Raw genomic sequence first — 22,212 nt, 5'->3', positions numbered from 1 at the left:
TTTAAAGACTTTTTTTGCAATACACAATATTTATCATGATACATGTAATCACAGACTAAAAACATCAGTAGCGACAGATCCTTACAAACTACTATTCAGATCCTCTCCCAGACTGAATACAGCGATTTGTATTCAACATCTGCTGCTCTTCATCTAATTAAACTAGTCTAATTACACTGTTAGTAATGAAATGTGCAGTTGATCAGTGTTTATTAAGCATTAACAGTACCCTCAATATGCTTAGAAAAACTAAATTCATCACAATACGATAAAATATTGACATATTGTCCAGCTCTAGGTTGATCCCACAAGCAAAATGAACTTGGCCTTCTTGTTGTTACTATGTCAATGTACTATATCAGTGTGTACCTGAATAGCAGAAGCGTTTACATCGAACTTCTTAAAGATAGAGAAAGCCTCCTCATAGAGCTCATTGCTGATAGCAATGTTAGCGATGTCTGGAGCATCGTAGTTGTCCAGGCGGTTGATATACTCCATCACGCGTGTTCGATCTGCTTTAATGGCGGTCAGAATCAACAGGTTCTGCAGGTTCCTGTTTCAAAAGCATTCACACAATATAATTTATATTACATTGAATAACATATATGCAATATTAATAACATACAAAAAAAATTAATAGCTAACAGTTTTAAGCCTCCGTTCTTGTGCACATAACTGACCTGTGTTCACTGAATATGGAGTTTTCTACCACAATTTTCTCCAACAGTTCAATGAGCTCATTGGGCAGGTCTGCAGTCATGAAAGCTTTAACTGTTACAGACACTTCCTCAGGGTCCTGTGTCTCAGACAGTGCAGTCTGGACCACCTACATACACCAAGAAAAAAACAAAACATAAACTATTGCTCACAGAACAATATTTATTACACTTGATTTACTTCATTTTATTAGCACAAAATGAAACTGCAGATCTGACATTAAAACACTGACAGTACGGGGTGGAGTCTGACCTGGTCAATGAGTGCTCGTCTGTAGGGATTACTCTCCTCCAGAACCACAGCCCACAAATCTGGATCCTTTCTCCGAACCAGATACCGCGCCTCACTCTTAAATAAGGAGTTCTCATTGCACACCTATGAAAAAGTAGAATACCTCTCCTAAATTATTATCCATGGATACATGAAAACTACATAATTAATGACAATCATATTTATATAGTAATATCAAAGCAACAGAAATATCTCCAAGAGCTCATTTTAACACCACAGACATCAGGTTCAGATCAGAGTACTTCAACTCACTCACCTTGATGAGCTCCAGGTCACACTGCCCTCTCTCGTAGGCCACAAAGGCTAGATGCGGGTCTCTCTTCTCACAGTAGCGTCCCACAGTAGAACTGTCATAATAGGTGTTTTCCCGGAGGAAGCGTTCTGGGTTGTTGTTACTGTCGATGTAGATTTTAGCCAGTGCATTATGGGTAGCGGGCTCCTCGCTGCCCTCCTGTGTGCGAGCCTCCAGCCAGGTAGACAAGAGTTTTAGCCTAAAGCCACCAGAGAGAGTTGCCATGGTGAGAAGAAGAAAGGCCTAGGCAAAGTGTCCTGTCACTAAATGACCGAAGAAGCGAAGCAATGACCACCAAACATGATACTGAAATGTCACTTTTCAATGCTGTCATATCAGAAAATTTTTTTATTGGTCATTATGTTTATGAGTTTATAGAAAATGTACTATGTGTCGAATTCCTGGACAGGGATTGAGTCTATTCCTGGATGACACAACACTCTGAATAGAGATTCTTCATTCAAAGCACAATAAAGGACTAGGCTCCATCCCTGAAACTGAACCAATATGTCCAAAGTTGGCACTTGCTCATGTAATCAAGGGTACTAATTAGGGGTTTGTCCCCCTTCTGCTACTTTGTGGGAAGGCTTTACAGTACATGTTGGAACATAGCCACAAGAGCATTACTGACATCAGGTATGGCTGATGTTAGATTAGTTATGCAACACACCCCAAAGGTACTGGATGGAGCGCCAGCACTCCAGAGAACCGTTCCACTGCTCCACAGCTTAAAACTTCTAATAACCCTCTTATACACTGGGCATGCGGATACTCCAGAGAATAGGTGACATTTGGGGGGGCAATGTACGTCTTTTAGCATGGCATACTGACATTTGTCTAATTTAAATAGAGACACCATGACACTAGGGGGAGCCTTTTTACACATTAATTTTATGGTAAAGGACAGTTGATCAACCTCTTCAATATAAAAGCTACAAAAGCTGATGAAAAAACAACAGTTCAAACCAACGAGTCACAGAGGCACCAATTATCAGCCTTTTTTTGCTCCAGTCTTGACCCCAGCTAATTTTGAAAAGGTCATCAGAATGAGATTTGACTCATGGCATTAAAAACTGAGTGGGTCATATCAACCTTTACTTTTAAGTCCAGTAAAAGATGGTGGAAAGTTTAGGAAAGATCGGTATGAAACTTATCACTGGCTCAAATACAGCCCTGACCTGTTGTACATTTGGAAGCCAGGAGAGCAAGACAGACATGTTTAAAACAAGTGGAATAGGCAACTGGAAAAGAGCTACCGAAAAAGTAGTGTTAAAGCTGAAAGTCCAAGAACAATCATGTAAAACTACTGACAACTCCCCCAGAAGCAGGTGTGTGAAGCAGGCGTTTTTGCTGTCATTGCAAATGAAACACAAGCATATGGCAGTGGTGAAAAGATTTGTTGTTTGTTGTGTTGGATTTTATCGGAGACTGACCCGACCAATCGGTCCGTTAGACCGAGAATCTTTGCTCTTATAAAATCTTATAGTGAGTCATGAGCTTGATATTTTTAACCTGGGAGCTCAGTGCTATGATGGTGCGACTAACATGTGAGAAGCAGTTAGTGGTGTTGCTTCATGAAATTTGTGCAAAAATCCATTTGTTTCCATTTGCATGTCCTTAACCTCTGTATTGTGGATGTCTGCTGCAGCATCCTGGCGAAAGCTTCCTTGCTCTGTAATCTCATCGATGGGGCTTAGCCAAACGGCACACTGTTTTTGAGTCAAGGCAGGACCAGAGCAACACAACACAACACAGCTAAAGAGGCACTCTAGGGCATCCCTGAAAACGTTGACGCAATAGTTGACACTCTCGGTTACATATCAGAAAGTGTGTGGTCAAGCCAGCAGCCTGCAGACATCAGTTTTCATTTCCTATTGAAGGCGCTACAGTTACCAAGTTAAAATTATGCTAAGCTAGTAGGAAAGTCTCTACTTTGCTAATAATGGGAACAGATAGCAACTTTCAAAAACTCTGGAAGCACACAGCAGACTTGTGACAGTGGTTGGATCAGATGCTGACTCAGCTATGGGTCACTAAATTTTTTTTTTTCAAAGAACATGTTGGCATTAATGTTATTTTATTGATATTTTGATTATTTTTTACTGATGTAAAGTCTCAAATGTAGCCGACTATTCATAAAGTTGAGTTCATAAAGCTGATTATAAGTTATATGAGAGTTCAGTTGAACGTGACCTACCTGTTTCTCTTCTCCACCTCCTCCACTAGAAGGTCAGTGCTAAAGTCCCCTCGTACTGCCATGATCAGGCTCTTCATCACATCCTCGGAGCAGTCGACATCCAACAGACCTCCTACCACTACTGGCAATCGGCTGGGGTTCACCTGTAATTACATACACATGCAAATGTGCACAACAGGAGCCGTCAAGACTATTCAGCAGTTCAGTAACATTTTAAAATACTAAAATGTTCTTTGAACAAACGTCTCTCACACTGTGAGCGAATGAAAGGCAAACCTTTTGAACGTAAATCTCGATGTATTTCTGCAGGTTGTTTCGATACAGGTACAGCACAAGGTCGTGGACGAAATCAAAACGGTCGCAAACTATGATCAAAGGCAACTGATCAGTCAACTTGGCCTCCTGTCAGTGCAGAAAACAATTACAAAATGTCACGTCATTAAATAAGCATGATGAAAAAATATGAGCATTCAGGAGATTTTCTTTAACACAAAGACACAAACAGACATTTTCCACTGTCTTTTACCTTCAGGAAGTTTTTGACACGCTCTGGGTCGTAGCAGCTGCTCTCTCTGCAGATGCGTTCCACCTCTTTAATCTGTCCAGTCTTACAGGCTGCCTGGATGTATTTAAAGTGCACTTCAGGCTCCTGACTGAAGTTCACAATTGAGCCCAGGAAATAGAACAGTCCTGTGTGTATGTGTGAATTAATATGTGACAGACAGAGAGAAGGAGATGATTCATTTAATTCCATTTCAAATGATGTAGTTCTAATGTAAATAAAGCTATTTTAGACTCCTGTAACAACATGATTTTTTTCAATGCTGTTAATGGTATTTTGATATTTCTGGACTACTGTTTGGGACATCAGTCACTTCACACTACATTTCACACTTCAGTCTCAATTTATTGTTCCTAACAAATCAATAAGTCATTAGTGATCTTAATTGTGTTCTGACCGTATACATAGGTTTACTCAGGAACTGCAACAGTGAATCCAATAATAAAGGCAGCACTGTGTTTCTTTAGGTGATAGAAAAGAAAGCGCACCATACTGGATTAAAGATGTGCTGTGAAGTACACCCTTAATGGCTCTATAGATAACAATTATACTGTGGACCCCTTCTAACGCACCTAGACAAGCTAGAGCTCCAGGACCCTTCATTTACCAGTAAGGTTCACTCAAAGTGACTCCCCCTATTGCTTTATTTCAGATTATTGCCTCCTGTCTAACATTCATTCGTATCATTGATTTGGTAATAATCACTTTTTTCCCCTTGCCCCCCCCCCTCTTTGGTTCTCTTTGTATTTCATGTGTGTATGTGTATGGTTGCATATCTTAAAACTGCTTAATAAAACAATAAAAAAAGGAAAAACAGCACACAGTACAGCCTAATCCCATATGCTGATACATTGTACTGTGACTGAACAAGAGGCAGAGTTAAAAGGGTTAAAAGTTACTAAAACATCTCAAAAGCAAAGCACATCAGTATACCGTAATATGTATATTATATTTTTAATCAGATGTTGTCTCTCATACCCTCATAGCTCTTGAAGGACTCGAACAGCTCCACTAGTGTATCAGTGCCCAGCTGTTCATGGTACTTAGAGGCCACCTGTACGGCCAGCTGCAAGTTCTGCCTAAGGTTAGCAGCTAACATGGCCCTCAAACACTCCACCGAATCTCCCACTGACAACGAGCCAAAGAAGTTCACCAACCACTGAAACAAAGAAGAAGAGACATGAGCTACATATTGCAGCTACATGACTTTTTCACATGCTTTATTTATATTAAAGTCAAGTCTGGCCATATGACAAAGGCACACACATGAAGACGAGTGAACGCACCTCGGGGTTGAGCAGGTGTGTGTGGACGATGGCTCGTTTGATGTCATAGAGGTCAGTGAAATGCTCCAGTGATCTTTGCAGTAGGCCGGCTTTCTCACACAGCTGAGCAATGTGAGCTCGGTCATAGTGGGTGAACATCTGATTACCCAAAATAGCATCTGCTACCTGAAACACATACACACACATACACAAATGCACATCAAGAAGTGCTACAATATGCGGTATTAACAGAGCAAAAATGGATTTGATCATTGTGAGATTGTCAGCCCTTAACTGCTAGCTGACCTGGGGGGCATGAAGGAGATTCATCTCCAGAAGGCGTGTCTGCAGATGCCCCTCCTCTGGCTTGTTGTTCTTCAGCGCGTCCAATAGAAAGGAGGTGCACTGCTGCACTAAATTGCCCTCCATAAAGACATCCACCACCTAAAAATACACACACATACACATGAACACAAATAGGACTGCCTATTTTGTTTTGGCAGATGGGACAGCTATGAAACTAAAGAGGGAGGTACAGTACAGTACAGGGTGCAGGAAAATCAAACAAAACAATGGGAGGATGTTACATTTACCTGGTTAATGTTGGCGAGAGGCTCCTCATCTTGAACCAGCATCTGTGCAAACTGCAGCCCCTGATCAGGTCCAGAGCGCATCACATTCCTCAACAGCATTATCCAATCTGGAGAGTACCCCATCTACACAAAGCGAAGTGAGTTACGTTAAAAACTCCACATGAATCACATCTACCATACAGATTAGAGTAAAAAGAGAGGGGGAAAGGAGATACATCCCGGTACCTTTTTAGCATACAAAACTATTTTCTGGTATTGTCCGGTCTCTGCAAAGCACTGGATAACCTTGGCTGGAACATTGGCTCGGAGGTAAACGCTGAGCGCTAGTGTAGGATCAACCGCTTTCACCAGGTCCCCCAACTCCTCAGAGCATTCCAACTGTATAAGATTAAAATGGGAAAATGAATTTCTCCAAATATTTGCCAATCACATATTACTACAAACCAATTGAAGGTTTCCCCCTAATGATTTGATAAATTCAAATATGCACATCATTTGTACATGAAACAAATTATTACATGAATAGGCCTCCAATTACCAACTGCACATAGCAAAATAAAAAATTATGTATATTTTTAATGTAGAAATTATGTACATTTGACTCGAATTAAATATAATATATAAAAATGATCTTAGTAAACCAAGAAATTCTCCCAATAGTTCACACATTAGGATATACCAGCTTGGACAACGTAAACTGAGAAGGTAATGTATACTGTACTTGAAACACAGATCAGAGATACTCTCTCAGAGTTACAGTAGACAGTAAAACTAACTTGTGTGAGCATGCTGAGTAAAGCTACAGTACCTTTTCGCCCTTTAGCCATTTCTCCAAGAGTTGCATGCGTCCCTGCTGCAGCACCGGCCTGCATAATTCTACTGACTCCAGTCTATTGAGCTGACCTCGGTCCAGCAGCACGCCGAAATACTGCAGCAACGGAGAGGCCTGGCCCCCCTGAGCTGGCACAGACTGGAACCTTCGAATCGTCTCTGCTGTTCGCAGGACACCCTGAAAGAGAGAGAGAGAGAGCACTGAGCATCAGTTATACTTTGGTTTAACCCTGTAAAGCCAAGGCTTTGTAAATACTTGCTTTCAAATCTAGAATGTTATTTTGTCTGTTTATTAAACTACCGCTGTGAACAAGCATATTCAAGCATATGAAAAGGAATATACTTCCCATTGCAAACACATTCACAATATATACTTCAAATTAAATCACTCAACAATACTAATTATGGTCTGAAAGCAGACAAACGATCAGAGTGCATAAAACAATAAAGGCAGCATTGTGCTTCTTTTATAGTAATATAGCAATAGAACACAAAAACCTGGTGGCTTTTAGAAAACTCTCTCTGTTCTATTCTTTAAATAGAACACAATTCCATTTGATGTGCAGTGTAATAAAGTAGTATTCTAAGTAATTAACAACAGGGAAAAACAATGGTTGATATCCCAAGATGCCACTGGTACCGACAACTGACAAAAATGATGCCCACTTATTTTCTAGTTTTTGACTATTTATACCAGATGTTTTTACATCTAAAATTCAAAAAAGATACACTGCTTCCTTGTATTATGGGAAATTCAGTCCAGTCAGTAGTATTGTCAAGCTCATGTGTGGGGCCATATTTGAGCCTGACCACATATCTGTAATGGCAGAATAAAAGTGAGCCTTCTTTCATCTCTTTCAGAATAATGCTGGAATGGCAGTTTGTATTGATGTCTTTTCTGGCTATTTGTACTCTTGCAGAATAATTTTTAAATGGGCAACAAGGAGGTCAGCAAAAATGATTGAGGTTGTGTCCATATGTACGATAAGTCAATAATATAATTAACGTGACAGGCCTACTTAGAGCTACTTTGTATTACTCAGTTTTCAAGGCAGTAGCCCAACAAAAATGCAGAGAGCAGATTTAAGGAGCTAAAGGGCCAATGAATATAGTTATGCCAACACTTTGAGCAGCCACTCATGTAGTAGCATGTTTTCACATTCTCTTTATTGCAGGAAGTCAGTTTTCTGTGTACTGGGAAAGTATATGTGGGTACACCCTTTACCTTAGGTGCTGAAGCAGCAACTTTCGCAGCTTCTGCGTAGCTGCCCTGTGAGAAGAGTGTGTTGAACTTGTGTGTGAAGAGCTCCTCAGCTCCGGGTAGATCACTGCGTACTGCCATCCGCAGGCCCAGTTCTGGATTCTGCAGCACGTTTGTGGTGTAATTCACAATGTTCTCTTCCTCAACACACACTGAAAGGACCTGCGGACACACGTAATGCATACACAGTAATGTACACGCTGCAAACATAAAAAGACAATAGGCCTTGTTCAACTTTTTTTTTAAAACAAAACATGCATGTGATGTTCCAGCTGGCAAAACACTGCTAGGACATACCACAGAGTCAGGAGGCTGTAGTGAATAACAGTTTTAGTTCCGATGTAAATTCCACATTGCGGTGCCAACACAGAAATGGGCTACGTAAGCGGCCAAAAACGAACATGCAAATATTGACAGAACATAGCCATGGAGATGTGTCATGTATTTCAATAACCTACGCTGGAGTACAATTCTGAACGTCCAAATGATCTATAATTCCCCTAAGAGCTACTTGGAATGTATTGTACTGGATTAGACTGCACTGTACTGGCTACAGAACAGGCAAATCAGAGTCAGAATCAGGCTAAAACTCTTGCAGTGTAAGACTGGATTAAGCAACCCCCTTAAGTCGCCTTCAGAAGCGATTATTTCCTTTATTTTTTTTCTCTTACCCTTCGCTGCCATTGTTTTCAGAAAGTCCTCATCTGTACATTTGAACAGAAGCTGTTATAATGAAGCTACAGCATCAACAGCAGTTGGTCGTATGTGTACACTACAGGAACCTAGTTCTGTGACTCATGGCGCTCATCTTAATCTCAAAACACAAGGCTGTTTATGCTCTGATGGTGTAGAAGAACAAGGCCCATCGTGTTTACATATGGAAGTCTGAAAATGCATGTGTTTTCATGACTGACAAACCTGTCCCTTCTTGTTCACTCCTATAATTCCGGACGTGCTTTCATGTGCAGCTGTGACAAAGATTGTTTCTGCGCTGATGCGGTTCATATAAATGCACACGCCCGACTCCAGATCGTACAGGTGAATGTAGCCGTACTTAGTGATGAGGTAGATCACACCGTGTTTTGTGCCAATCTGAGAAGGGTAAAAAACACAGAGAGAGAAATTAAGACAAGTCAGACAAAAAGTCAAATTAAACATAAGGGTAAGGGTAGGTCCTATTTTCTTGACCTGAGTCCATACTGCCTCTTCCAGGTGCCGCTTACCTGCATAGCCACAGGGAAGTCAGTCTGGGCCTCAGGGGGGAAGAACACATCTACTGCTTTCTTGGCAAATGGCTGGTTGCCTGGTGCGGGCTGACCCACCTCAATTATATGTAGCTAAAACAAAGACAGAAACCAAGGTATTCTGGGTGATTAAATGCCATTTGATTTATCAAAGATTCTCTTGCTTAAGAACAAGTCCTGAGGTGATGATTTACAATATACGGAATACTGGAAATAGACAATACACTAAGTTGGAATAAAACACCAAAATACCATGTGGTTAAAAAAATGCTACCAAAACTATAAGTACGATCATTTCTAGTGAGTATTTTACATACTACACTGCACTAAACCCAAATAAACAGGACAAATTACTAGAGATTCAAATTTGCAATATATGCTAGTGTTATTAGTGTTCAGCAACTCACAACGCTTTTGGTAGCCAGAATTCTGGATGGGTGTTTGGCCACTCTTGTTTTATTTGTTGGCTTTCTGGCACAGACCTGACATCTAAGCATACTTCACATATTTTTCAATAGGGCTGAGGTCAGGACTTGTTATTTTGGGCCTGTCCTGTTGGAAACCCAATTGTGTCATCCGTCTACTTGATGGTTGGACTTCTGAGGCAGTCCTCTGAAATTGTTCCATCCCTTCTATGTAATGTAGCAGTTCCACTGGCAACAAAACAGCCCCAGAGCATGTTGCTACCACCACCATGCTTATAAGTTGATACAGTGTTTTTGAGGTTTGAGGAACGTCTCACTTTTATTACTATAGTAATCACATCAACAGGATGTTGAGAGGCCTTGGGCTTGGCAAGTTAAAAGACATGTTGGAACTTTCAGCATCACTGAATGAATTTGATATATGTATATATTTCACCATGTATGTGTAAGTGTATGTAAACTGCTGACCACAATTGAATTTAGATCGAGAGCCAGACCTGAAATCCATAGTAGGTAACACTAAAGTAAAGTCTGTAAGATAAACAGACTGTGCTAATTATTGTCATATCAACGTTACCCTGTATTTCTTTATACCTTTAAGCTTGAAAAGAGGAGGCTTGTGAAGAGTTTATTAACTGATACTAAACACCAAAACTGTGCTGAGCGTCTCCTCTGGTGTGTGATAGCAGAGGTGGTGTCCTTCAGCCAGCAGCAGTAGCCTTTCTATGCTTCCATCTTGGAAATAAACAAATAAAAAAAACTGACGGACACATCAGATGTAGGTATTGTGTTTTTTTAAACTAAAAAAATTTCACTCACCCCTAATTGTGTAGAGGCACATTACAATGTATTCTATCAAATTAATCATCATATTGTAATATTGCCCACCTCTAATAAAAAAAAACACACCCTGACTCCAGATCATAGATGTAAAGGGATTTTGTAATCATATTTTTGTGCCAATCTGAGTGAGGAAAGAGAGAAAGAGAGAGAGAGAGAGAGAGAGAGAGAGAAAAAAAAGGTAAAAGCGAAAGTGCAGGAGCTCTGAAACACTCACCTTGCCCCCAGCCTGACTCCTGACAGCAAAGCAGAAAAGTGTGGAAGGATTTTGGTTTCCCTCCAGCTTGTATTGTGCAAATGCTGCTGCATGGCCCTCTATGGGCTGAGACACCTTTCTGTCTACAGAGTATAACTGCATGGCCCCAACCACACGGTTCTGCTACAGGGCCCAGAGACAGAGAGAGTGTTACAGTCACAATCATATACACACACTTAGCCATACACTTACACCTTTATTCTCATACTGAAACTCACACACATTCAAACCTACCTGTGCTGATATGCCTATAAGCAGAAGCCATTTCTGAGGTTCGTCTGTTCTATAGTTGATGATCTGGCAACCTGCAAGACTGGCATGGCGGTCAAACATCTTGACTGGCTGAGAGTCTCCCTCCATGCTCCAGTGGTAGACAGCCGTGTCGGTAACCAGGGCGATTGTGTTGACGGAGAGCCACTTCCAGAACATGACCTCATCAGTCATGGTGTGGGCCTTCACTTTGCTCTTCATCTCCATGTTAAAGATTTGCAGTGTCCTTGCAGCTAATGAGAGAGACGAGAGAGAGAGAGATCTAGAAACAGGCAGCCTAATTTGATTCATAAAAAAACAAGACCTAACACAAACCTTGTATCTCCAAAATGGCAACTTTGTAGGACAAGAAAAACCTACTTTACATCCATTGAAAGTCAAAGTAATTCTGAAGCATTTCTATTGGTCCATTAATCATGACAGTCATTAATCAGAACAATATATCATGCATAACTAGAATCTTTTTTTAAATCTTTCCATATTATCCAAAAAAACATTAATGAGCTGTCACACATATCAGAGTATCAATGCTGCAGGGTCTAGGATCAATCCTCAATATCCTAATGAACACGATCACATGGACCTGATGAATCAACGGGTCCACAAACAAGATGGAGCACAGACAACAGTGTTTCTCTGCCAGAAACACGGGTGATGAACACAAAGGATGGATAGTTTTGGAGCAAGTCAGCATGCTCAGATGGCCACTGTAGTATAGAGCAGCACTAATCAACATTGCCCAGAGCTATACACACACACAACAACAGATCAACATACATGATTGACATACAAAAACATGATTGTCTATGTGGTGTAGTATAGTAAACCATACTACAGCATGCACCTGTGTATCTTTGGCACTAAAAAGCTGAATTCGTCAATAAATCGATGACCTCCATTGCCAAATTGCAACTATTTAAGAACTATTTTAAGATATTATTTTCTCAGCTGTGTAACTCGCCTATTCCTGCTCTGCCTGCAAACACATTATTGCCTAAAAAATGTTGCGTTTGGACATAACTGGTAAAATCCCCATTAAATGGCATTTGCCATTGTGCTAATGTAACCTATGTATCACCATTATGTTGATTTTTGGGAGAGGTCATTTAGGACGTGGTCACACTAGACATTTGCAGTTCGCGCCATCTTGTAAAATGGGCGTGACTGAGGCTGGACCGTAAAGCTGGTCACCAAAACGTCCTCCCTTCTAGTTCTGACACTAACATGAGCTAACTTGCCCAGAAAAAAACATTTAAAATACAGAAGTGAACACTATTAGGCCTGATCATTGTATACTTACCACCAACAAAAATTGCTAATTTGATTCTTAAATGTATCTGGATGATTCTGAATCGAATCGTAATTGTCAAAAGGCGATTTTCTGAAAGTTAACTGATTAGAAATGTAAAAGGTGGAACTGTGGACGTGCAGAAGTGCAGAGTCAGACAGTTTGCAGAGTACGCATAACAGAGTCACAAGCTGACTGAGTGAGAAGTCGGACCGGCAACCTCAGCATTAAAAGCTAGTTGATGAAAGCACTTTGGCTCTGGTTGGACCGTCAAGCAAGCAATTTCAAAGCTTCCACCCGACTCGGAAAGGACTTTGGAAATTACAAAACAAATGCAACTTCTGCCAAGGCATTTGTATTCAGTCATGGTGACTCGGTGACTCTGACTCTTTCGTGCTATGTTGTGCACTATGGAGTTGAGATACAGTATAGAGTCCCGTTTCATAGATATTTTACTGATGCAACGATCTCCACACTCTACAACCAGACCAAATCCCAAGTCATGGAATTAGTGAAGAAAACAGGTAGGATAGCTGTAACATCCATTCCTACAGAGTCTTAATATGTACATTCTATCACAAATGAGTGGCAGCTAGTGTCTCATGTGCTCCATTCAAGAGCAGTGAATGAGAGCCACACAGATGCTACACATTATGAAGAATAAATGGCAGATTACTAACAGATTTAGTTGTAGTTACTGATAACGTCTCCAACATGTATGTTGCTGCTGAACTGGGTACTAAACCTGGCCTCTTAGTGAGCGCTCAACTTGCCCGCTGTATAAGGGCTACTAGGAAGGTTAAGACGCTTTACTACCTCTACACAGTTCTGTTTTTTTTTTCCACCATTATGGATCATCATAAATACTTTGCTTTGGAAAATATATATATAGAGAAATTAAAGAAACAATAATAATTGTTATTAGAATCACATCACATTACAATTGAAACATACGGTGCTCAGGGATTCCCTGCCCTACACGCCACAGTGCAGCACCACACACTGAGTATTAGTACGAAGCTAAGTATAACAGCTGTGGTTGAGCTTATGTGAATGCATGTGTTCAGCACTGCTTAGTCAAGAACCTAACTTAGCAACCAGCATGCTATCTAACTCAGTTACCACAAACACTAACATACAACAGTAAGCATATTTTGAGCTAGTGGGCAAGGAACAGCCATGCTTAGACATGGTTAACATTAGCATTTCCTTAGTTTTAGGTCTTCAGAGGTCAGCACAGCCACTGCAGAAGTGCTACTGGTCATGGATGAGAATTGGATGAAATTTATTTGCTCCAAAAGAAACGAAAGTAATTTAGCCCAGGACAATTCACCAACAGAGGCCTAGTGTGACCATGGCTTGATGACCCAGTTACAGTACATTTTCTGATGAAGAGAGAACTAACAGGCCTGTATGTGTGTGTATATATATATAATATATATATTTTTTAAGATCAAATTACTACTATTAGAAGCATCCAAGACAGCTTATTTTCTGGCCCTAATATAGATTGTGGCTGTAAATGAAAAGTCTGATTTCCTTCTTTTCTACCAAAGAGACACGCAAACAAACACAAATACACAATGTTCAAAAGTTCAGTTTCTGATTGCAGAAAATGTATAAAGTATTTATAATGATATAATAATTATACTTTCAAATTAAAAACATAGTAAAAATGTGAAAATATATAATATATAAAATGAATAGAATTACTAAACAGTTGATGGTAACTGTATAAAAAACAAGCAAAAAAAAAGATATTATTACTATTATTATAATTTTATATGGCAAGTGGTTCCAAACTTTTGAACGCCAGTGTACATCTATGAAAGTATGTTCTTGTTTTAGTGACAGAACCCATGGATTTCCACAGTGAAACAAGACATCAAAGAGAAAATTAGACAGAAAGCGTGGCAGAAAGAAAGTGAGAAGAGATCGAGAGATAGCGAGAGAAAGAAAGGATAGGGAAAATCGGGCCGGAGAGACAGAACTCACCATCTTTTTAACAACAGAAAGCATTGAAAAGTAGTTTGACAGAGACAGAAAATGCAGATTTAAGAAACACACAGAGCTTTTTAAAAAGGAAATGTAGCAATCATTCAGAAAAGACATATTTCTATTTGATAATGTATCATTCGAGTGGCTGAAAGGTCTTACAGAGGTATTGCTGCACTTAAGAAATTACTCACACGTTTTCAAAAACAACACAGCATGCTAGCACAAATCTTCACAGGTTTAGGAATCACACCTTTAAGAGCGATGACCTTGCTGGCGGGGTTCATGATGGCGCTGTCCGCCGTGATTGGCCGGCGGATGGGGTTGGAGGGGTCGCTGAGGTCGATGATCACCACCTGGTTCTGCTCGCCCACCTTCTCCCGGATGCAGATGAAGCGGTCCGACTCCATGGTCAAACAACTGAAGCCGATGTTGGCTGGGTTCACCCCTAGAGTCTGCAACTACACGGGACAAGAGCACGAGACACCACATATTATTAAATATTTACAGAAATCCTCCTTAGGATCTGTTTAATCTCTGCAATCCGAACAAGGTTTTGACAAAGGTTTTGACAATGTTTTTAATGTGTTCCTTTCTATTTTAATAAAATAACAGACACGCATGCGGCTCAAAACACACTTGGGCTGAAACTACTGCACACCACCTTCAATTATACTGAGTACATACCTTCTACATAGAGGTATTCTGTTCCTATGAACATAAGCATCCTAGGAAAATCCTGCATCCCCCTGATGTTCACTTATGATAATTATATATATTTTATATACCAATAAAAGTATATATTCATTTAATAATGGTCATCTTTGTCCTTATACATGGAATTAAAACAGCTATTTAAGTACTGTAGTGTGCCTTAAGATGTAAATCAGCTCTGCTCAGACTGGCTGCCTGGTTTTGTGCCTCATTCAAAAAGCAGTCTGTACTTTGACACTCATACCAACGTCAACATGAATGGGTGGTGCTAAACTGCTGTAGGCTGCATGGGTAGATGTAAGCTCCTTATATGACCTGTATGGACTGAAGAGTGACGTAAAAAGACATTATATGAAAGTAACCATTAGTACTATGTAGGCAGTACGAAACAGAGAAGGACTGAACAGAACACTGAACAGATTTACATACTGCCCTGAAGTATAAATACTAAAGTGATGCAAATTATCAACAGAATATTGAATAATATAAAGTTTTTACCAATACGTATAATTATTTTACACATGAAATCCTTGGTGTGGTTCCCTGGAATCTAGAACACATTAAATATGTCTGTGTTTAACTGTGCATAAACGCTGAATATTCAGGGAACAGCTGGCGAGATGTACACTCCAAATGATGCTGGTTCACACACACAGACACACACACACACACACATGAAAAGATTAACAGTCACAACGCCTGCTATTCAAAGAGTTTAACCCTCTGGAGTCTACAATTGTGTCGGCGTGGCAAATGCAACGTTTCTCAATGTTTCTATTAATATCTCTGCGGTAATACAGCACAGAAATATGGTTCCAGCATTTCCTGAATCTGTAGAGCCCATTCAGATTGTATGAAACTCACATCTCTGAATTACGAGGCTGTGAAAACTGAAGCTAAGACTCTGGTAAACTCATTTCGCGCACCAAAGAATTCTTCGTCCACATGAGGACGAGGTAAGGGTATGGTTTTACAGGAAATATGAATGATCTCTTTACCAAGAGAGCTGAAATATTTAACATGTGGGTATTATCCTATATGCAAGTGCCCTAATGCAAGTGCAAAAATGCAGAAAATACCCTTAGACTCCAGAGGGGAGGGTTAAGCACTCCAAGAAATGGTCCATCGCAATCACACAGATGCTACGGCTGCATTAGCCAGGACAAGTGTCCATTAGGAATTTTGCAGCTGCACTAACGTTGTCTTTTATTTTTTTTAACAACATACATCTTATATGGAGATTTTGCTTATGAAAATCACGAAAATCTTAAGTGCGATCTATGTATCCTCCCTTTCCCATTGTGCTGCTCAGAATAAAACACAAAACATACGCAGGGCAAAGTAATTTATTCAGGGTCATAGTGTGACACAGGTGTTTGCGGATCTTACGGCGTGTTAAAACCATTTAATAAACTGGGTGGGTTTATTTGATCTGCCCAGTTTGAGTGGTCTCAGGGCTTCAGTGCAAACGAAGAGCTGGTGCTGACGTAGGTTTAACTCTATAGTGAATCACTGCCAATTTCCTCAGAGGCAGAGACCTAATGCAGCACTGCTGCTGTTCCTGGAATAAATTGCTTGCGTAAGGGGAGCTACAGAAGGGGGGGGGGCTCCCTCTGACGACACACACATTCACACACACACACACACATTAAAACCTGACTCAAGTGATACCAACATAACTCCCACCTAATGTCCGAGTCAGTACTCCTTACTCAGTCATTTTCAGTCACACACAAACGCTCACATATTAGCTCCATTTTGAAAAAATTTGAAACCAGCAGTATGTGTCAGAATTTCATTGTGAACGGACCAATAGAAATACTCCAAAATGACCTGTTTTACATAGACTTCCAGTGAAACTTGCCAGTTTGGAGGTTTCTGCATGACAGTGACTATATATATATACAGTATATATAAGTAGATACAGTAACAAACTAACCATACCTAACACAAAACTAACAGATATATTGTATATTTTATATTTACTTATATTTATACTTTTTTCTTTGTTTGTTTTTTGTCATTATCAGTAGCAAACCATCATAGGCTGTTACAGAAACCAAGGATCATAGTTTTTTTGCTCCATATTTAACTTTTAGCAAAAAAATAACATAATAACACAAAAACAGATTTTAATGATGAGAGCTAATACAAAAAAACACCCAGAAATTATACGTAGCTCCATCCCCAGATCTGCAATATTTCTATTATTTGAATCAGTTCTGCCCATAACAGGCTCTAATTATTAGCATCACATAAAAGGCCAACTACATTTTTTAAAAATCCAGCCATGTCATGACAGTCCTACAGCGTACACAGAAATGATAGCCAAAAAGGCCTAAAACACCACAGCTGCTCCTTTACAAAATGCCCCCAAAAAATTGAAAGCGTGCAAAAGATGCATGGATAGTGAACGCAGCAGCACTGCACTGTATCCGATTAGACACAATTTCATACAAGATAAGAAAACGAGGAAACGAGGAAAAAAAAGAAATGCAGGAGCTCTTATGAAGCTTATTTTGTGAAGTGCCGGCATGGTGTTAACACTGGTCTCTGAAGTCCCGATCGCCATGGTGACCTGGTGCCCATTGTCCTGCACTGTCCAGCAAGCATGGAGCAGAACTGATGGATGAGATGAGCGAGGTGCAGCGAGCGGGGAACATTCTGTCTCTTTCTCTCGGAGTTAAAAGGGTTTAGCGCTGCAAGACTGACCTGCTTCCCTCATCTAACCAATCAATAATCGCATTACATGTAGGAGCGTGGGCCATCAACACTGCCATCCAGTCCGGTAATGGTGTGTGATTCGTTGAACGTTCATCATTGTAATCGTTCGTGTGTCGTCTTGCTAAATTAGCTCTGCTAACATAAGGAAGGTCCTCCACAGACACAATGAGACGAAGTATTTGTACAATTCCCACTTGTACTCTCTTGTGTAGTCATCTTAAACAAACAATGAGCTACACTGACCGACAATTATGTTGTAAAAGAGCTCACATAAGAGCTCCTGCTGTACCAACTTTTACAATTGTACGTTACAGACGACACAGAATTTTAATCCTCTTACAGATAAGTGATTCTTGTACTTATTGGCTTAATGTGGGGTGCCTGCCCAGGCCCTGACGAATTTGGTCTGGTATCATTTTCCACATTAAAAGAATTTTGAATGAGCATCATTTAAAGAAACAACTCTTATATTGGTTCTATAAGCTTAAAATGTACACTTGAAATGTACTGTTGCTCTGAATCTTACTTCTTTTGCTCAATCACCTAAAACAAATAGTCCGTGTTTGATTTTTTTGCAGGATAATGGCTTCTATAAGAGTATTCTGTGTAAAGTCAAGGCAAATTTATTTGTATAGCGCTTTTTACAACTGTTGTCGTCACAAAGCAGCTTTACATAATTAGTAATTAGTAAAAGACAGAAAAAAAGAAATAACGTAAGACATGAAGGATCAAAAAAATTAAATAAAATAATGTAAGACATGAAGTATCAAAAAAAAGAAAGAACGTAAGACATGAAGTATTAAAAAAATCTAATAAAATAACGTAAGACATGAAGTATCAAAAAAAATAAAATAACGTAAGACATGAAGTATCCAAAAAAATAAAAAATAACGTAAGACATGAAGGATCAAAAAAAAAGAAAGAACGTAAGACATGAAGTATAAAAAAAATCTAATAAAATAACGTAAGACATGAAGTATCAAAAAAAATAAAAAATAACGTAAGACATGAAGGATCAAAAAAAAAGAAAGAACGTAAGACATGAAGTATAAAAAAAAATCTAATAAAATAACGTAAGACATGAAGTATCAAAAAAAAAATAATAAATAACGTAAGACATGAAGTATCCCAAAAAATAAAAAAATAACATAAGACATGAAGGATCAAAAAAAAGAAATAACATAAGACATGAAGGATCCAAAAAAAATAGAAAAAAAGTAAGACATGAAGGATAAAAAAAAAGAAATAACGTAAGACATGAAGGATCCAAAAAAAAAAAAGAAAAAAAGTAAGACATGAAGGATCAAAGTTCTCCTTTCCAAACTACAGTGAAAATTGACAAATTACTGTCTGTAGTAAATACCTGTATGACCCAGAAATGTGACAGACAGAGACAAGGCTGAAAATAGTATCCCTGGGCTCACACTGCTCTGCGCAGCTTCAACAATTCTCTGCCCCAACACACCTGATCCTTGATAACCACGTGTGATATTCAGTTGATGAGTCTGGATCAGGTGTGTTGAGGCAGGGCATAGTTGGAACTTGCAGGGCAGCTGGTCCCCAGGAGCAGAATCAAGAAACACTGCTTTAAATGGTTCATTTCCCTCATTTTTTCCCCCTAATTATTATGTTTGTGTGGAATTATGTACCTAACAGTTTTACACGACCGTTTCCCAAACATCTTAAACAGAACTATACAGGTGTTTTTTTTGGTACTGTGTCTTTAAGACTTTTTTTGATTTTTGACGTATACAACCTCTCATATCATTTACTGTATCAGTAAACAACCTTCACAAAGGTTTGCATACGTTTCAGCTTTTGGTGGGGATTTAGGTCAAGACCACTTTGTTGGAAAGAAGAACGGCGTCTTAAGGGAGCTTTGCGGTTTTTAACCTGGAGAACACAGAAGCTAAGCTCAGCCTGAGGAGAGCAGCTCCTGCAGTAGAGCACAAACAGCATACTGGGGTGCGAACTGACCATGGTTAGAGGACATGGAGAAGTGGAAGTCTGCTGCAGTAGAGTAGCCCTGCTGTACAGCTGCTAATCTATCACTTGGGAAATGAACTTCAGCAAAGAAAAGAACTATATACGCTTACTGCCTGTCTGCCTGTGGTGGTTTAAGGTAAAAAAAATATATATTATATCACAATAATTAAAGACATTTTTTTTTTACTATATACAATATTTAGCACAATATTTCGTCATGTAGACGTCACATTTTTAAAAACTGCTATCCAAATACTCTCCCATACTGAGAACTGTAATTTTTACTCAAAATTTGTTGTGTTCCATTGAATTCAATTAGACTAATTACACTCTTTAAGCGATGACGATATCCACGATACACTCATAAAAGCATGTTGTGTACCACAAATAACAAAACTGATCACAATACGCTAAAATATTTTGTCCTAATGCCCAGCTCTAGTTTAAAGTGGTTTACCATCACTTAAGACATGCTGTCATACGCTTAAAGAAGCGAAGTATCATGATACATGACACAATGTAGTCTGGAAACAGAGTGTGAGTGTGTGTGTGTGTGTGTGTGTGTGGGTTGGGAGATAAGGTTGCTGTGAGATAAATCGCTGTTTTGTCATATTTAGGAGGGTAACTGAGTTGATTTGGTTTGTGCGAATGCTGATGAACTATCGCTTCCTTTTCCTGCTCATAACCATGTTATGTGAGCTACTATTAGGTTTAAAAAGGACTGCTCTGGATCATCTGTCAATCACAGTGCAGGACAAGTAGCCATGTCATGACAAAAACAACCCAGAGCGAGTCAAACGACAGAACAATGACTATTCATGAATGATACCCTCACTAAGCTATTTATTAGGAACCTACACATTCATGTGATTATCTAATCAAAAGTTAATGTGACAGCCGTGCAATGCATAATATCGCGCAGACACGGTCCAGCAGCTTTAGCTAGGTCGGCCTGTCACGATAACTATTTTTTTGGACTGTATATAAACTATGTTATTATGTTATTTTAATGATACACGGATAATATAACAGCATAATAACATAATTACACTTTTGAAAAAAGAGCAATTAACTCTTAATTGCATTGGATTTACAACAAATTAAATGAATATCCCACATTTAAACAGTCTGCCTCATTTCTGTTGATGCTTTCACTTTGCTTAGTAAACACAATAGGCAACACTAAGGTCAGCAATAATGATTGAGGTCATGTCCATACACTGTACGATAAGCTGATGATGCAATTATTGTGACTGACCTCGCTTCAGCTAATGGTCACATCGACCATTAAAACTGGGGAAAATGTCACCTAAGTGATTTTAAGCCTTGTGCAATTGTTGGTGCCAGATGGGTTGGTCTGAGTTTTTTTGTAAGTGCTGATCTCCTGGGATTTTCAGCACCACCCCGGGAACAGACCGCTATTATATAACAATATGCTTTTTTAATTAAAACATTAACTCATTTTATTACGTTATTTTCCATCCATAGTGTTGTATCCTCAGATTTTTTTAGTCTAGCTTTTGGGGCAAGCACTTTTATTGGCTAAGTCTGTTAGGTATCAAAAATTGATTCTGATTGACAGTATAGCTTTTTAACCTGTGGCTGTCATGGTAATTTGGTCGATATCATGACAGTATCATTAGAGAAACTGGATTTGCTCAGGGAGCTTTCTACATATAAGAGATTATCACAAAGATTCTGTTTTCCATACACACAGCCCACTGTTTGGTCCCAACACACACTTCACCCACTCAGTTGTTAGTATTATATACTAACAGTATAGGTTTAATCCAGTGGTGAATGTACAAAAATACTCTTTCAATGTAAAAAAAAAAGGTCTAAGCAGCACAAGTCCAGAGTCCTGCCATCTGCAGATTCCTTGCATTCCTTTACCTAAATGCACTAGCTGAGTGTCTGAGCGTAGGAGAGGAAAGGAAAGGAGATGAGAGTAGAGAAACAATTCTTTACATGTCCAACATCTCTACAATGTTGACCAAGTTCCAAACCAGACTACCGCACATTCTGAAAGAAATTCAGTTCTGCTATTAGAAAGCTAGTTAACTATCTGTTTCAATGAGGCTGATGACATCTGGCCTCAATTAGCCCGGCTTGAAGTGAGTTCCAGATGTCCGTACCACATACCATAAAATATTAAGTGTTCGCCGACTTTCAGTGCGCAACCTAATACCAAATAACACGGGGCGTGGACCAAAAGAATTCACGCGTCTCGGATGGGACGGGAAGAGACATGGGCCAAAGCAGAATCTCTGAGGGATGCACCGACACAGAATTTCTGCAGTAATAACAACAGTTCACTTTGTTTCGACTCAGAGCAAGAAAACAATGAACTTTTTACTTTTTTGATCTGGTTTTATGCTCCATTTAATAACTGAAATTTGATATAGCCAAATCAGACATGACGGTTATTGTAATCATATCCATGTAACAGATGCTGTGAAGA

General features: G+C 39.4%; 1 protein-coding gene across 6 annotated transcripts in view; it reads right to left on the bottom strand.

Moving 5' to 3' along the window:
• Positions 1–22,212, bottom strand: part of cltcl1 (clathrin, heavy chain-like 1) — a 36,547-nt gene that overhangs the window by 12,032 nt on the left and 2,303 nt on the right. For 4 of the 6 annotated variants that reach the window (XM_072682013.1, XM_072682012.1, XM_072682014.1 and 1 more), the window contains exons 2-20: positions 14,581–14,788; positions 11,009–11,277; positions 10,736–10,897; positions 9,233–9,346; positions 8,928–9,101; positions 7,974–8,171; positions 6,726–6,926; positions 6,143–6,295; positions 5,918–6,040; positions 5,631–5,768; positions 5,346–5,510; positions 5,038–5,218; positions 4,024–4,187; positions 3,774–3,899; positions 3,498–3,640; positions 1,265–1,499; positions 970–1,092; positions 681–826; positions 370–553 (exon numbers count right to left, since the gene is read on the bottom strand). In XM_072682013.1, coding sequence (XP_072538114.1) covers positions 370–553; positions 681–826; positions 970–1,092; positions 1,265–1,499; positions 3,498–3,640; positions 3,774–3,899; positions 4,024–4,187; positions 5,038–5,218; positions 5,346–5,510; positions 5,631–5,768; positions 5,918–6,040; positions 6,143–6,295; positions 6,726–6,926; positions 7,974–8,171; positions 8,928–9,101; positions 9,233–9,346; positions 10,736–10,897; positions 11,009–11,277; positions 14,581–14,788 — 3,207 coding nt within the window. Of the gene's footprint in view, positions 1–369; positions 554–680; positions 827–969; positions 1,093–1,264; positions 1,500–3,497; positions 3,641–3,773; positions 3,900–4,023; positions 4,188–5,037; positions 5,219–5,345; positions 5,511–5,630; positions 5,769–5,917; positions 6,041–6,142; positions 6,296–6,725; positions 6,927–7,973; positions 8,172–8,927; positions 9,102–9,232; positions 9,347–9,660; positions 10,300–10,735; positions 10,898–11,008; positions 11,278–14,580; positions 14,789–22,212 lie in introns of those variants that run through there. The other 2 variants (XM_072682017.1, XM_072682016.1) reach the window with 2 other exon arrangements.

This window comes from Salminus brasiliensis, chromosome 6 (assembly GCF_030463535.1).
Source record: "Salminus brasiliensis chromosome 6, fSalBra1.hap2, whole genome shotgun sequence".
Classification (NCBI taxonomy): domain Eukaryota; kingdom Metazoa; phylum Chordata; class Actinopteri; order Characiformes; family Bryconidae; genus Salminus; species Salminus brasiliensis.
This window is presented reverse-complemented; position numbering and strand designations above follow the sequence as displayed.